Source organism: Phyllobates terribilis, unplaced genomic scaffold, assembly GCF_046119375.1.
Source record: "Phyllobates terribilis strain yellow unplaced genomic scaffold, ASM4611937v1 Scaffold_2__4_contigs__length_985480577, whole genome shotgun sequence".
Lineage (NCBI taxonomy): Eukaryota > Metazoa > Chordata > Amphibia > Anura > Dendrobatidae > Phyllobates > Phyllobates terribilis.
Window position 1 is genome coordinate 684,310,362 of NW_027362762.1, and position 14,011 is coordinate 684,324,372.

The 14,011-nt window shown below is 44.2% G+C and overlaps 1 protein-coding gene across 1 annotated transcript in view; it reads right to left on the reverse strand.

Moving 5' to 3' along the window:
- MAPKAPK2 (MAPK activated protein kinase 2) overlaps positions 1-14,011 on the reverse strand; it is a 57,619-nt gene that overhangs the window by 8,599 nt on the left and 35,009 nt on the right. The window contains exons 2-6 of the mRNA XM_073666936.1: positions 12,977-13,116; positions 7,371-7,435; positions 5,388-5,467; positions 1,316-1,442; positions 1,030-1,105 (exon numbers count right to left, since the gene is read on the reverse strand). Coding sequence (XP_073523037.1) covers positions 1,030-1,105; positions 1,316-1,442; positions 5,388-5,467; positions 7,371-7,435; positions 12,977-13,116 — 488 coding nt within the window. The remainder of the gene's footprint in view (positions 1-1,029; positions 1,106-1,315; positions 1,443-5,387; positions 5,468-7,370; positions 7,436-12,976; positions 13,117-14,011) is intronic.

Here is a 14,011-nt window from a genome sequence, read left to right on the forward strand (position 1 = left end):
GCAAAAAAATGCAATTCCGCAGTTTTTTTTTGTTTGTTTTTGTTTACCAAGTTCACTGAATGCTATAATTGACCTGCCATTATTATTCTCCAGGTAATTACGAGTTCGTAGACACCAAACATGTATAGGTTCTTTTTTATTTAAAATGGTGGAAAAAAAAAATCCAAAATTTGCTAATAAAAAAAAGAATAAAATAAAAAAGGAGGCGCCATTTTCCCTGATCTGGGGCCGGGTGAGAGCTTATTTTTTTGCGTGCCGAGCTGACGTTTTTATTGATACAATTTTTTGGGATAAATCTGATGTTTTGATCGTCCGTTATTGCATTTTACGGCAACGTTGCGGCGACCAAAAAAAACATAATTCTGGCATTTGGAATTTTTTTTGGATCGTGATTCCACCCGTGGCTGTTGCGGGCACATGTCAGCTGTATAAATCAGCTGACATGTGCCCGGTTCAGTGTAGGCTCAGAGTCGGAGCCCCCACTGAATCGGCCTTTCCGACGTGGTGGGTACTATTACAGACCATGTCGGAAAGGGGTTAAAGGGAATATGTCAGCTGGCTTTTAATATGTAATCTGAGAGCAAGCAGCATGAAGTAGGGGCCGAGATCCTGCTTCCAGTGATGTGTTACTTATTAGATGTCCAAGGCATTAACTGCTTTGTATAACCCCGCCCCCAGCACTGATTAGCAGCTTTCTGCCTATGCAGTGTACACAGAAAGCTGCCAATCAGTGGTGTGGGTGGGACTTACAGGACTCCGCATTCACAGAACTGCTAGATCTGCAGCAGAGAAAGTAGTGGATTGTATGAAAATGACAAAGCAGCCCAGCAGGTGGCACATCACTGGAATCAGTATCTCCGTCCCTAAATAATGCTGCTCTTGGCTTACATAACAAATTTGTTGACAGATTCTCTTTAAAAAGTCAACTGCTCTTTCTTCAGTCTTCAAAAACAGCATTACAGCTGACAGGTCAGCAGCTATAGAATCATACAATATCAAGAGGTAGGGAAAAAAAAAGGGTATACTTACAAAATATACATGATGACACCAAGTGACCACATATCACATGACTTGTCGTACTTCTCTGGGCCCAGGACCTCAGGTGCTTAAAGAGAACATAGATTAACAAAAGTAATGTTAGAATGAAAGAAAAAAAAAAAAAACATTGTATGTAAGGAAACACTTTGAACCTTTTCTACATAAAACTACCGGGACATAAGGGAGCTTCATAATGAATCATTTCTGGGATACCACCACCAGGTAGGATTCCCAATATACAATAACCCCATCCAACACACTGGCAACACATACTCACCCACATAATATGGCGTGTAACAGGGTGTTGCTAGAGAGTTGTGAGTTGTTGTTTCTTTAGCAAAGCCGAAATCCGTGAGCTTCAGCACATAGTTTGGTCTTTTTGTTGTGTAGAGGAGATTTTCTGGCTGCATTGGAAGAGACAGACAATGAAGGTTTTTACCAGCAGGGTACAAGGCAATATAACAGCAGCACAAGACCAAACTCCTTATGATAATCCCCATACTATGTAAGAGACAACAATGCAACAATGTTACACAAAGTCACATGAGTAATAATCTCATAACTTCCAAAGAACCAAGTGGATCAACAATATATACATAACTTCAATGCAAAACCGGTACACATATTTTCCATACTGTATATATAAATATGAAAGCGATTCCCCATCTTTAGGTTAGGGAATAACTTACTTCTCCCGGGGGGTTCATTCACTGGGATCAGACCAATCCTTTAGATGGGCTCTGAAATGCCCATCTAAAAGAAAAAACTGAAGTCGAGCATTCACATCTCCGCACCTTTGTCTAAAGAGACTGCTGGAGATAGCCCAGTGCTGTACTGCGCCATCTCCAGCAGGCCATAGGCAAATGAATGGAGCAGAGGAGAGTATGCTCAACTTTCATTCTATTCACAGTGCTCTTCAAAGCCCTGGTCTCAGGATCGATGGGTGTCCCAGCGGTTGGACCTCCAGCATAGAATGACTGTTCAAATCAAGTGCAAGTGCTCGATGCTTCACGGCGAAGCCGATCATTTATATACATATTCCCACCTGCTTGGTTTCCATCTATCTCCTCCCTTCTCTGGCTCTATGAAACGGTCAACCAAAGAAGAGGGGATGATGGAGACAGAGGGAAAACAAGCAGGTGGGAAGGTGTATATGATTGGCCCCGCCATGAAGAACCAAGAGGAGATGTCTTAGGCGATATCTTAAAGGGACTGTCAGCACAGGATGACTGCTCAAACTATTAAAAGAAAAAAGGGATAACAGTATGTCAGCTGGAGTACTGGTCCAAAATGAATCTAAAAGATATGTTTAGATGTGACAGATCTGTTGTGGAGTCGACATGTCAAATACTTCATATGCCAACAACGCAGCTTTTTCCACTGCAGATTGGAGCAGGCTACACTTTACAATCCACTCTATGCAGATTATGTCACATTTTCTGCATGTAACAAACTTTGTACCAAAAACCCACCACAGCTTGCAATAAGGATGGACTTAAACGGTAAATTATGGCAGTTACTTACACCATTGTCAAATCAGATTTTATTAAATCATAGTGGAAAAATCAGCCAGTTTTATGAGAATGCATTTTTTTAAATTAAACTAATGTTCTACATGTGGCAGAGTATGCGGAATAGTGATCACAATCCTGCCAATGGCATAACAAAATATCATAATCGCCATGAAGTGTGCAGTAAAGGCAGTTGGAAATTTGTACTTTTAGTCTGTATTAATTTGGACATCCAACTTAATTAACTACATTATACTAAAGTGACTAAGTATAGAGGCATGCGGTGAGCGCAGAGCTGGGATTCCACATTACACCAAAAGGCAATTTAGACTATTTTAAAAGTAAATATTTAATACTGCGCATCTAGCCCAGATTAGGTCGAGGGCAAGCTAGAGAGCCCAGATTAGGTCGAGGGCAAGCTAGAGAGCCCAGATTAGAGCGAGGGCAAGCTAGAGAGCCCAGATTAGAGCGAGGGCAACCTAGAGAGCCCAGATTAGAGCGAGGGCAAGCTAGAGAGCCCAGATTAGAGCGAGGGCAAGCTAGAGAGCCCAGATTAGAGCGAGGGCAAGCTAGAGAGCCCAGATTAGGTCGAGGGCAAGCTAGAGAGCCCAGATTAGGTCGAGGGCAAGCTAGAGCGCCCAGATTAGGTCGAGGGCAAGCTAGAGCGCCCAGATTAGGTCGAGGGCAAGCTAGAGCGCCCAGATTAGGTCGAGGGCAAGCTAGAGCGCCCAGATTAGGTCGAGGGCAAGCTAGAGCGCCCAGATTAGGTCGAGGGCAAGCTAGAGCGCCCAGATTAGGTCGAGGGCAAGCTAGAGCGCCCAGATTAGGTCGAGGGCAAGCTAGAGCGCCCAGATTAGGTCGAGGGCAAGCTAGAGCGCCCAGATTAGGTCGAGGGCAAGCTAGAGCGCCCAGATTAGGTCGAGGGCAAGCTAGAGCGCCCAGATTAGGTCGAGGGCAAGCTAGAGCGCCCAGATTAGGTCGAGGGCAAGCTAGAGCGCCCAGATTAGGTCGAGGGCAAGCTAGAGCGCCCAGATTAGGTCGAGGGCAAGCTAGAGCGCCCAGATTAGGTCGAGGGCAAGCTAGAGCGCCCAGATTAGGTCGAGGGCAAGCTAGAGCGCCCAGATTAGGTCGAGGGCAAGCTAGAGCGCCCAGATTAGGTCGAGGGCAAGCTAGAGCGCCCAGATTAGGTCGAGGGCAAGCTAGAGCGCCCAGATTAGGTCGAGGGCAAGCTAGAGCGCCCAGATTAGGTCGAGGGCAAGCTAGAGCGCCCAGATTAGGTCGAGGGCAAGCTAGAGCGCCCAGATTAGGTCGAGGGCAAGCTAGAGCGCCCAGATTAGGTCGAGGGCAAGCTAGAGCGCCCAGATTAGGTCGAGGGCAAGCTAGAGCGCCCAGATTAGGTCGAGGGCAAGCTAGAGCGCCCAGATTAGGTCGAGGGCAAGCTAGAGCGCCCAGATTAGGTCGAGGGCAAGCTAGAGCGCCCAGATTAGGTCGAGGGCAAGCTAGAGCGCCCAGATTAGGTCGAGGGCAAGCTAGAGCGCCCAGATTAGGTCGAGGGCAAGCTAGAGCGCCCAGATTAGGTCGAGGGCAAGCTAGAGCGCCCAGATTAGGTCGAGGGCAAGCTAGAGCGCCCAGATTAGAGCGAGGGCAAGCTAGAGAGCCCAGATTAGAGCGAGGGCAAGCTAGAGAGCCCAGATTAGAGCGAGGGCAAGCTAGAGAGCCCAGATTAGAGCGAGGGCAAGCTAGAGAGCCCAGATTAGAGCGAGGGCAAGCTAGAGAGCCCAGATTAGAGCGAGGGCAAGCTAGAGAGCCCAGATTAGAGCGAGGGCAAGCTAGAGAGCCCAGATTAGAGCGAGGGCAAGCTAGAGAGCCCAGATTAGGTCGAGGGCAAGCTAGAGAGCCCAGATTAGGTCGAGGGCAAAGCTAGAGCAGAGAATACATTGAGTTTAAAATCAAACACACACTATGGTTGTCGTCTGACAGATGTGGGCTGAACCATCAATCTTGGCCATCATGTTCTATATGAGAGAGTCAATGCCAGACTTGCGTTTCTCAGGGAGAACAAAAGAACTGGCAATCTGAACTGCTGGATCCATAAAGGGAATCGGTCACCAGATTTTCACTACCTCATCAGAACAGCATGATGTAAGAAGGGAGACACTGAATCCAGCGATGTATCACTTAGTTTACTGGGTGCAGCAGTTGTGACAGTTTTTAGATGTATAATAGAGCTCAGAAAGCTAACCCCGCCCACATCTCAGCTTTCTGTGTATATGGTCTATTGACAGTGAGCTGCTTATTAGAGGAAGGGGCGTGGTCTGACCATGAGTGCACTGTGATAAGGGCAGTGATAAAACAGTCATTATAAGTAAACAACAGCACACAGCCTAATAAATGACATCACTTAATTCAGTCTCAGCTGTTACTTCATGCCGTCCTCAGATTACATAGCAAAAACCTGCTGCCAGATTCCCTTTATCGCCCCCAAAAAACAATTGTCTGGGGCTCCCATACACAAACTCAAAATACCAAAATCTACATGGTCCCCTTTAAAGTCAAAGAAGGTGTCCTGTGAATCTGTAATAAATCAAGATATCAGGGTGGGGATGGCTCAGTTTACAGCAGTACTCATGATTGTAGTGTTACCAGGTACAGCACAACAGTTGTATTACCATGCACATACATGAGATCAGTGTGTAAGAGGATCTTGACATATAATGTATCATTGACTGCATCCAAAAGTTCCCACAGCAATGAAAACTATAGCAATACTCCAATAGCACACATTACCGATCCTAACCACTACAGTGAAAGGAACGGAAGCCAACCTGTGCTACATACCTTAACATCCCTGTGGGCGATATTGATAGAGTGTAAATACTGGATGGCCTCACCAATGCTTTTCATGATGTCTGAAGCCTCTGCAATATAGAGCTAAGGGTTAGAAACATTGGCTACAAATGTGCGACTGACATAACGCTGGTCGTTACAACTAGACCGTGTGTCACATTCTGCTGCAAATGTACATAAACAATTAGGAGCCTGCACACCGTGAGAGTGAATGGGTAGCCCAAGGAAGGGTGGAGAGGGGGAAAACACTGCAGATCTTCCAGACACCTTGGATTGGGTGCAGGCCAGTCCATAGGTCTGAACTGGATCCAGAAACTATGTCAGCCCCATTCGGAGGTCACAAAATTGCTGCAGCGGTCATGTGGCAACAAGAGCTAATCATTATATGTCTGATGACAGAGAGCCAGACCTGGGCAGCAGCAGTGCTGGGACTCCTGAACGGAGCCGACCTCCGGGGCGGCCTGCACTACATCCTCCGGGGTGCTACAATGAGAGGAAGCCTGTTTATTATTTTTAAATCAATAAATGGCTAGGAAAAAAAAGAAATAAAAATATTAATAGTTGGACAAAGCCTGTAAAAAAGCTAAGGGGGCCCTCTCAACTGTAAGATCTGTGTCCCCCCCCCAACTCAGTCATTGGGAATATTGAGGAAAACTGGATCTACAGTTCGCAACTTTGGACTATTTCTTTTGGTGGGGTCTATTTTATAGCCATACAGACTAGCAAACAACACTTCCTGATTTTGGCAGAAAATCTGCCAATAATACTTAAAAGGGTTGGCATATTTTTAAAAGTACTGGATAATGTGTTTTAATGATAAATAGAAGCTTCTTTCTAATTACCTTGCGCTGCTGATACTGCCTGTGAGTGGCGCTATCAGTGGCCACTCACAGGCAGCACGTGACCCCACGCTGACGTCATGACAAGTGAGGCGTGACTCAGCGCTGGGGTCCCCGCGGTGGCTGCTGGGTTGTGGGTGGGGTTATTCCCCTGAGTCACACCCGGCATCCACTGCGCGCTTTCCCAATGAAGGGGGACAGGGAGAGCGCGCGGCTGATGCCGGGTGTGATGCAGTGGATGAGACGCGGCGGATGCCGGGTGTGACGTGGCGGATGCCGGGTGCAGCCGGGGGTCACGTGCTGCCTGTGAGCAGCCACCAATAGCGCCCCTCAGTGGCAGAAAAAGCACCAGGAGGTAATTAGAAAGAAGCTTCTATTTATCATTAAAACACATTGGCATATTTTTAAAAGTACTGGACAAGCCCTTTAAGGGGGTTTCCCCATGAACAAAAGTTCATTTTAAAAATTGTCTGTGTACGGAACATACCACATCTCCTGGGCAGAGGAGGAAGCAAAAGAGTATACAGACAGAACAGCAGGGGATCACAGAGGATTCATTTTGTGAGGTAAATATTAATTAAAAACAGGCAGTGAAATATTTTACCTCACAAAATGAATCCTCTGTGATCCCCTGCTGTAATGTCTGTATACTCTTTTCCTTCCTCCCCTGCCCCGGAGATGAGGTATAATCAGACCATGTTCCGCACACTGTCAGACGCAGAATTTTTAAAATCAACTTTCGTTCGTGGGAAAACCTCTTTAAATAAAACTAGCTCGTGATCAGCTCCATTCACAAGGAGCAATCATGGGCACTGCATGAGATGAAACGATAATTCATTCACATGAGGACACGGGAAAATGTGCAACCGGCAATTATAAGGTCGGCATAAAATACTTGATCAAATCATGAATGAGCGCTGGGCGGACAGGTCTACACAGACCAAGGGAATGTACATCGGACTGACCATATAAAAGGGCCTCATAGCTGGTAGACAGCTGCCTTCTGTGCCATACGCTGAAGGCCAAGCACTACTATAGCGTATTCAGCCGATCTCAGACTACACGACGTTACAGACTGTACAGAAAGATTAAGAATCGCAGAAAGGATCTTCTATCTGGAGGAAGGCGCACATACCTTTCTCAGTGAAAGCTTGGTCACCTCGATCTTGGATTCGACTAAAGAGCTCTCCGCCATCCAAACTAAAAAGACAGATATTTGATGTTAAAGGCAAAAGATAATCTATACCGGCCACAAATGAAATTATTACTTAATTAAACCCCATCCAGAATACACCACACATTCCTATGTATACCAATAGAGACAAAAGCTTTTCTTTCCAAATATATTTATATATTTGCGAAAAGTCTTTAGAAGTGATTTTTCACCTCTAGAAACACTTAATCCTTTGGCTTGCTATGTATAAAATTTGCATTTGTTACACCCAGCCACTGTAGATCTAATGGCGGTCTATGCTGCAGACAATTACGCCACAATTGCAGCCACATGGTGACATCACCATATCCATGTCAACGAAGATACATACAGACATAGCCGAAATTGTTGGAACCCTTGAAATTGTTCCGGAAAATGAAGTATTTCTCCCAGAAAATTATTGCATGTTTTCTTATACACACACGTACGTTTATTTCCTTTGTGTGTATTGGAACAGAGAAAAAAAAAGGCAAATTGGACATTTCACACAAAACCTCAAAACATAGTTGTTGGCACCTTTCCAAAATTGTGGGTAAACAAATTTGTTGCAAGCATGTGATGTTCGTTCAAACTCACCTGTGGCAAGTAACAGGTGTGGGCAATATGAAAATCCTACCTGAAACCAGATAGATAAAAAGGGGTGAAGTTGACTCAATGTTTCCATTGTGTGTTTGTGTGCCACACTAAGCATGGAGAACAGAAAGAAGAGAACTATATGAGGACTTAAGAACCAAAATTGTTGAACAATTATCAACAATCTCAAGGTTACAAGTACATTTCCAGAGATCTGGATGTTCCTTTGTCCCCAGTGTGCAACATAATCAAGATGTTTACAACCCATCGCAGTACTGTAGCGAATCTCCAAGGACCTGGATGTCAGAGAAAAATTGATGAAAGGTTGCAATGCAGGATAGTTTGGATGGTGGATAAGCAGCTCCAATCAAGTTCTAAAGAAATTCAAGCTGTCCTGCAGATTCAGAGTGCATCAGTGTCAGTGAGAACTATCCGTCCACGTTTGAATAAAATAAAACGCTATGGCAGGAGACCCAAGAGGACCTCACTGCTAACAGACAAAAAAGCTAGACTGAAGTTCGACAAAATGTACGTGAACAAGCAAAAATCTTTCTGGGAATGCATGCTGTAGACAGATGAGACCAAGATAGAGCTGTTTGACAAAGCACATCATTCTACTGTTTACCGAAAACCGAATGAGGCCTAGAAAGAAAAGAATACAGTACCTACAGGTAAATATGGAGGCAGTTCAAAGATGTTTGGGGTTGTTTTGCTGCCTCTGGCACTGGGTACATTGACTGTGTGCAAGGCATCAAGAAATCTGAAGATTACCAAAGTATTTTGGGTCACAGTGTAGAGCCCAGTGTCAGAAAGCTCAAAGGTGATGGGTCTTCCAGCAGGACAATGACCCCAAACATACTTCAAGAAGCACCCAAAAATGGATGGAAACAGAGTTCTGAAGTGGCCAGCAATGAGTCCAGATCTGAATCCATTGAACACCGGTGGAGAGATCTTAAAATTGCTAAAAATATGAGACCTGGAGCAGTTTGCAAAAGAAGAGTGGTCCAAAATTCCAGTTGAGAGGTGGAAGAAGCTTGTTGATGGTTATAGGAAGCGATTGATTGCAGTTATTTATTCTAAATTGTGTGCAACCAAATATTAAGTTGGGGGTCCCAACAATTTTGTCCGGCCGATTTCTGCGGTTTTGTGAGAAATTATGTCCAATTTGCTTTTTTTTTTTTTTTTTTGTGTTGGTACAATACACACAAAGGATATAAACAGGTGTATAACAGAACATGTGGAATTACTATCATCTTCTGGGAGAAATACTTCATTTTCCAGAAAAATTTCAAGGATGCCAACACTCTCGGCCATGACAGTATGCATCAGTGTAGCCCTTGCAGAATCTAAAGCTTGCCAGATCTGACAAAGTTCAGTCCCCTTGTGCTTCTCCCATGCTGTAGAGCAGGAGTCTTAAACACGCAGCCAGTGGGCGGCATGCGGCCGCCCCCCCTCAAGGCTCCACCGTGCGGCCCTCGGGTCCCTGAGGCATTTGCTGCCCGGTCCAGGGGCCACTGATGTATGGACGCATATTCATTTGAAAAGAAATGCAGACAATTTGAGAATACCATATTCCAAAAAGGTGAAATTTGGCTCTAGTTATTAAAGCCATAAAGATCCTGGGTCAAAAGAGGTTAAAAAGGAAAAAAAAAAAAAAAGCCTTCTATGTTCTAACTTGAATTGTGTAGTTAGATTCATATTTAAGTATCCGAAGACACTGGAATGTTTAAAAGTCAGTGCACCCAGTGTGAAATCTGGGCAACCGGCCCCTTTCTCTAATGATTATAGATGTCGCAATGTCAGCCTGAAGGTATGATGCATTCCTATGCATTGCAAATACCATCAAGTATGCTCCTCAGCTGGCTCCAAAAACCGTGCTCCAACACACCATAGCATTAACAGCTTTCCTCAACGACTTATTACATTTTAAGAGTAACCATCTAAATTTGTATTTCATAAATCAATAGCACTTGAAAATAAGCAACTTTGTAATTCATTTTAACAGAGAAATCTGCTTCTTTCTCTTGGACTGATCATTAATTTTCAGAATTCTTAATTCCGAGGTAAAATCTGTATTCAGTGAAGACAGATTGTTACATTACGGATATAGAAGCTCATCAGCAGTAATTGCCGTTTCTTAGCTCAGTAATGTAGTTTTTATGGATACTATTTTGCTGGGTGCATGATCTAAAAAACAGTGTTCACTCGATTTATTTTTTTTTTAAGGTTTTGCCATCTAAGCTGACCTGTCATTTATAAAACAGCGTGATCCCAAAGTTAACATGCTAACCTACAGATAACAGCTTTACCTTACAGAGCACATGCACATGGATCAGGCTGGCTTTGCTATGGAGGATAGATATAATACTATATTCTCAGTTGAGAAAAAAAAACTAATTCATTTTCTTTTTATTAAATGCCAAACTAAGTTTTGACTGAGCAAGATGGCCAGCCCTCTAATACCCTTCGAAGAGAAACCTTCATAACTTTGCCATTTCTATTTAGAAATGCTAAGGGATTATGGTAGTCTCAAACCCCATCCCAATTTCTAATGGAGGAAGACAGGGATGTCCCCAATTCCTCTTTGGTATATGTTAAGGTGCATTTACACTGAAAGATTGTGAAATGTGTAGAAATGCTCGGCAGCACATTATTTTGTGTAAACAGGACTTGTAAACCGAGAACAATGGCAGCCTATATGATAGAATCATAGAATGGTAGAGTTGGAAGGGACCTCCTGTGTCATCTGGTCCAACCCCCTGCTCAAAGCAGGATTCACTAGATCATCTCAGACAGATGTCTGTCCAGCCTCTGTTTGAAGACGTCCATTGAAGGGGAACTCACCACCTCTCGTGGCAGCCTGTTCCACTCATTAATCACCCTTACTGTCAAAAAGTTTTTTCTAATATCTAATCTGTGTCTCCTCCCATTTAGTTTCATCCCATTGCTTCTAGTCTTTCCTTGTGCAAATGAGAATAAAGATGATCCTTCTACAATGTGACAGCCCTTGACATATTTGTAGACAGCTATTACGTCTCCTCTCAGTCTTCTTTTTTGCAAGCTAAACATTCCCAAATCCTGCAACCGTTCCTCATAGGACAGGGTTTGCAGACCAGTCACCATTCTGGTCGCTCTTCTCTGAACTTGCTCCAGTTTGTCTATGTCTTTTTTAAAATGTGGTGCCCAAAACTGTACACAGTATTCCAGATGAGGTCTGACCAAAGAGGAGTAAAGACCGATAATGACTTCACGTGATCTAGACTGTATGCTTCTGTTAATACATCCCAGAATTGTATTTGCCTTTTTTGCTGCTGCATCACACTGTTGACTCATGTTCAGTCTATGATCTATTAGTATACCTAAGTCTTTTTCACATGTACTGTTGCTTAGCTCTATTCCTCCCTTTCTGTATATGCTTTTTTCATTTTTATTGCCCAGATGTAGTACTTTGCATTTTTCCCTGTTAAAAACCATTCTGTTGGTTGCTGCCCACTGCTCCAGTTTATTTAGGTCTTTTTGAATCCTCTCTCTCTCTTCTCTAGTATTAGCTATCCCTCCTAGCTTTGTGTCATCAGCAAATTTAATCAGTTTACCCTCAATTCCTTCATCTAAATCATTGATAAAGATGTTGAACAATACAGGTCCCAGGACGGAGCCCTGTGGTACCCCACTTGAGACATTCATCCAGCTGGATGTGAAGCCATTTACAACCACCCTTTGAGTCCGATCACTAAGCCAGTTATGAATCCACCTAACAGTTGCCTGGTCCATTGCATACTTGGTCATTTTTTCAATAAGGATGGTGTGAGATACTTTGTCAAATGCTTTGCTGAAGTCAAGATATACTACATATATATGCAAAGAACGATTTCTTACAGATCATTAGGGTTGTTTCTGAAAAGCAATTGTTAAACGACGCCAATCAAAGATTGGTTGGCCAATTTGTGTAAACGGACCCTTAGTTATGGAACTCCGGTGTCACGGGGATACCGTGACAGAGGGGCCAGAAGATCGCAGCATCTGATTACCCGAACTCCTGCACTGGATAGAACTGCTTCACCATCGTACTAAACAGTGCAGGTTTTCTTTTCTCTGGCATTGACAGGGTTAATCAGTTCAGTTAATCTCCTGGAGCTCTCCATCATGGATTGCCTCAGCTGTTCTGTGTTGGACACTCCCCTCTGGTATATATGCTTGCCACTGGCATTTGGGAATTGCCAGTGATAGCTCATGTTGCCTGGTTTGGAGTTGGAGGAATAGTTTGGTGTTTGGAGTTGGCATTTGAAGAGTTGTTCTGGAGAATTCTGAGTGGAGTTTGTTTGCGTGTTCATCCTCACCCTCTATTTGGTTTCACCTACCTTACCCTCCTCTGTGTTCCACTCTGTTTGGCGAGTGTATTTTGTATGACTGCAGTTTTCATTTATCCTTGTGCGTGGTGTTATCCTATACACTTCAGCTTCACACCTTCCTGGGTGGGGGAAGGAACAGATGAGGGCAAGTCAGGAGCACGGTAAGGCACGTGACCTTAGCGTCTCCACCTTCCAGGGAAATCCGGGGGTCAGGGATAGACAAGGGCGCCCCCTAGAGCGAGAGATCGGGAAGGAGCCCCTTTCTTCGAGAAATCTTGTAACAGTACCGTGACATCCAGCTGTCGTTTAGAAGAGATAGCTGCCCACATATCAGTTGAAAAACAATGGTTAGAACTAAAAGATACTAAGAGTCAAATTCCCCCTCTAAGTATATTATTTGGCTGCCGCCCCTGCTCCTAGGGCTATACACAGCTTTTCCGCTCTGGGCCTTTGCCTCTAATGCACGCTCTTATGTGCGGGTAAAGACAGAAGATCGCCCCCTCACCTATTTTTCTCTGTTGCATACATTTGTGTGCAATATGTTGCGCCAAGAAAAAAAAATAATGTAGAATAAAAAAAATAAATAAATAACCAAGCCACACTCACCACTCCATTATAATAAGTAGACATTTTCGAGACTGGTAGAGGTTCTCGTACACGTCAATAATTTTTACAATGTGCGAACACTGAGACGCCCTCCAGTGCAGCTCCACTTCTCTTCGTGCCTTGGGACAATCCTGCAGCATCTATGATGGAGAGAGGAAAGGGACTCTAGTTACATGTGACAATTGCCTGGAAAATATCAACAATTCATATTGAAAATATTTTTGCCACAAGATACAGAAACCATTGCATTTGAAACGCGAGAAGATAAAACCAGAAGCGTTTAATGACCGTGATTAGTGGAAAAGAAGATTCCAACCATGGAAATTGGATGTCAGTGGTAATGCAATTTAATTGCACTCAGCATTACTAATCGGAAAACCAAATTCAAGACATAACAGGCCGATTTCAAGGACTAAAACAAAGGCACAAATTTACAAAGAAAATACATTTGTTCTAAGACCTTAAAATGAATGGCGACTACTGACAGGCAGAAATGTACATGAATATAGGAGAAATTGATAACATTTCTACTTATTACATAACAGATCCCCCCCAAAAGATGACTTTAGGCCTTTAAAGGATAATGTATGCGTTCTACATACTCCTAGTCAGGGCCCATCTAGTGGGCGCAGCCTCGCGCCATACACTTCTATTGAGCGAGGCCGCGCACTATCTAGTCAAGCGGCAAGCCAGTGGGTGTGGCGGCCTAGAGGGCGTAGTCTCACTCCATACAAGTGTATGGAAGCAAGGCCACGCACACTGCCTGGGAGTATGTATAACGCATACATACCCTCCGCTTCCGGGTCAGAAACCGGCGAATCCCCGCAGTGCACAGTGCATGCTCTGGGGGGATTCATAAGTCTGCAGTCACACACAGCAACTGCAGACTGACAGATTAGGACTGGACAACCCCTCTAAGGCCCCCATACACAGACAAGTGTCAGCTGATTCCGCTGATCTAGACGGGTTCGGCAGTGTATCGGGGAACCGGTCAACTGATGGTCGGGAGAGATCTCGATCATGCATGTTAGATTT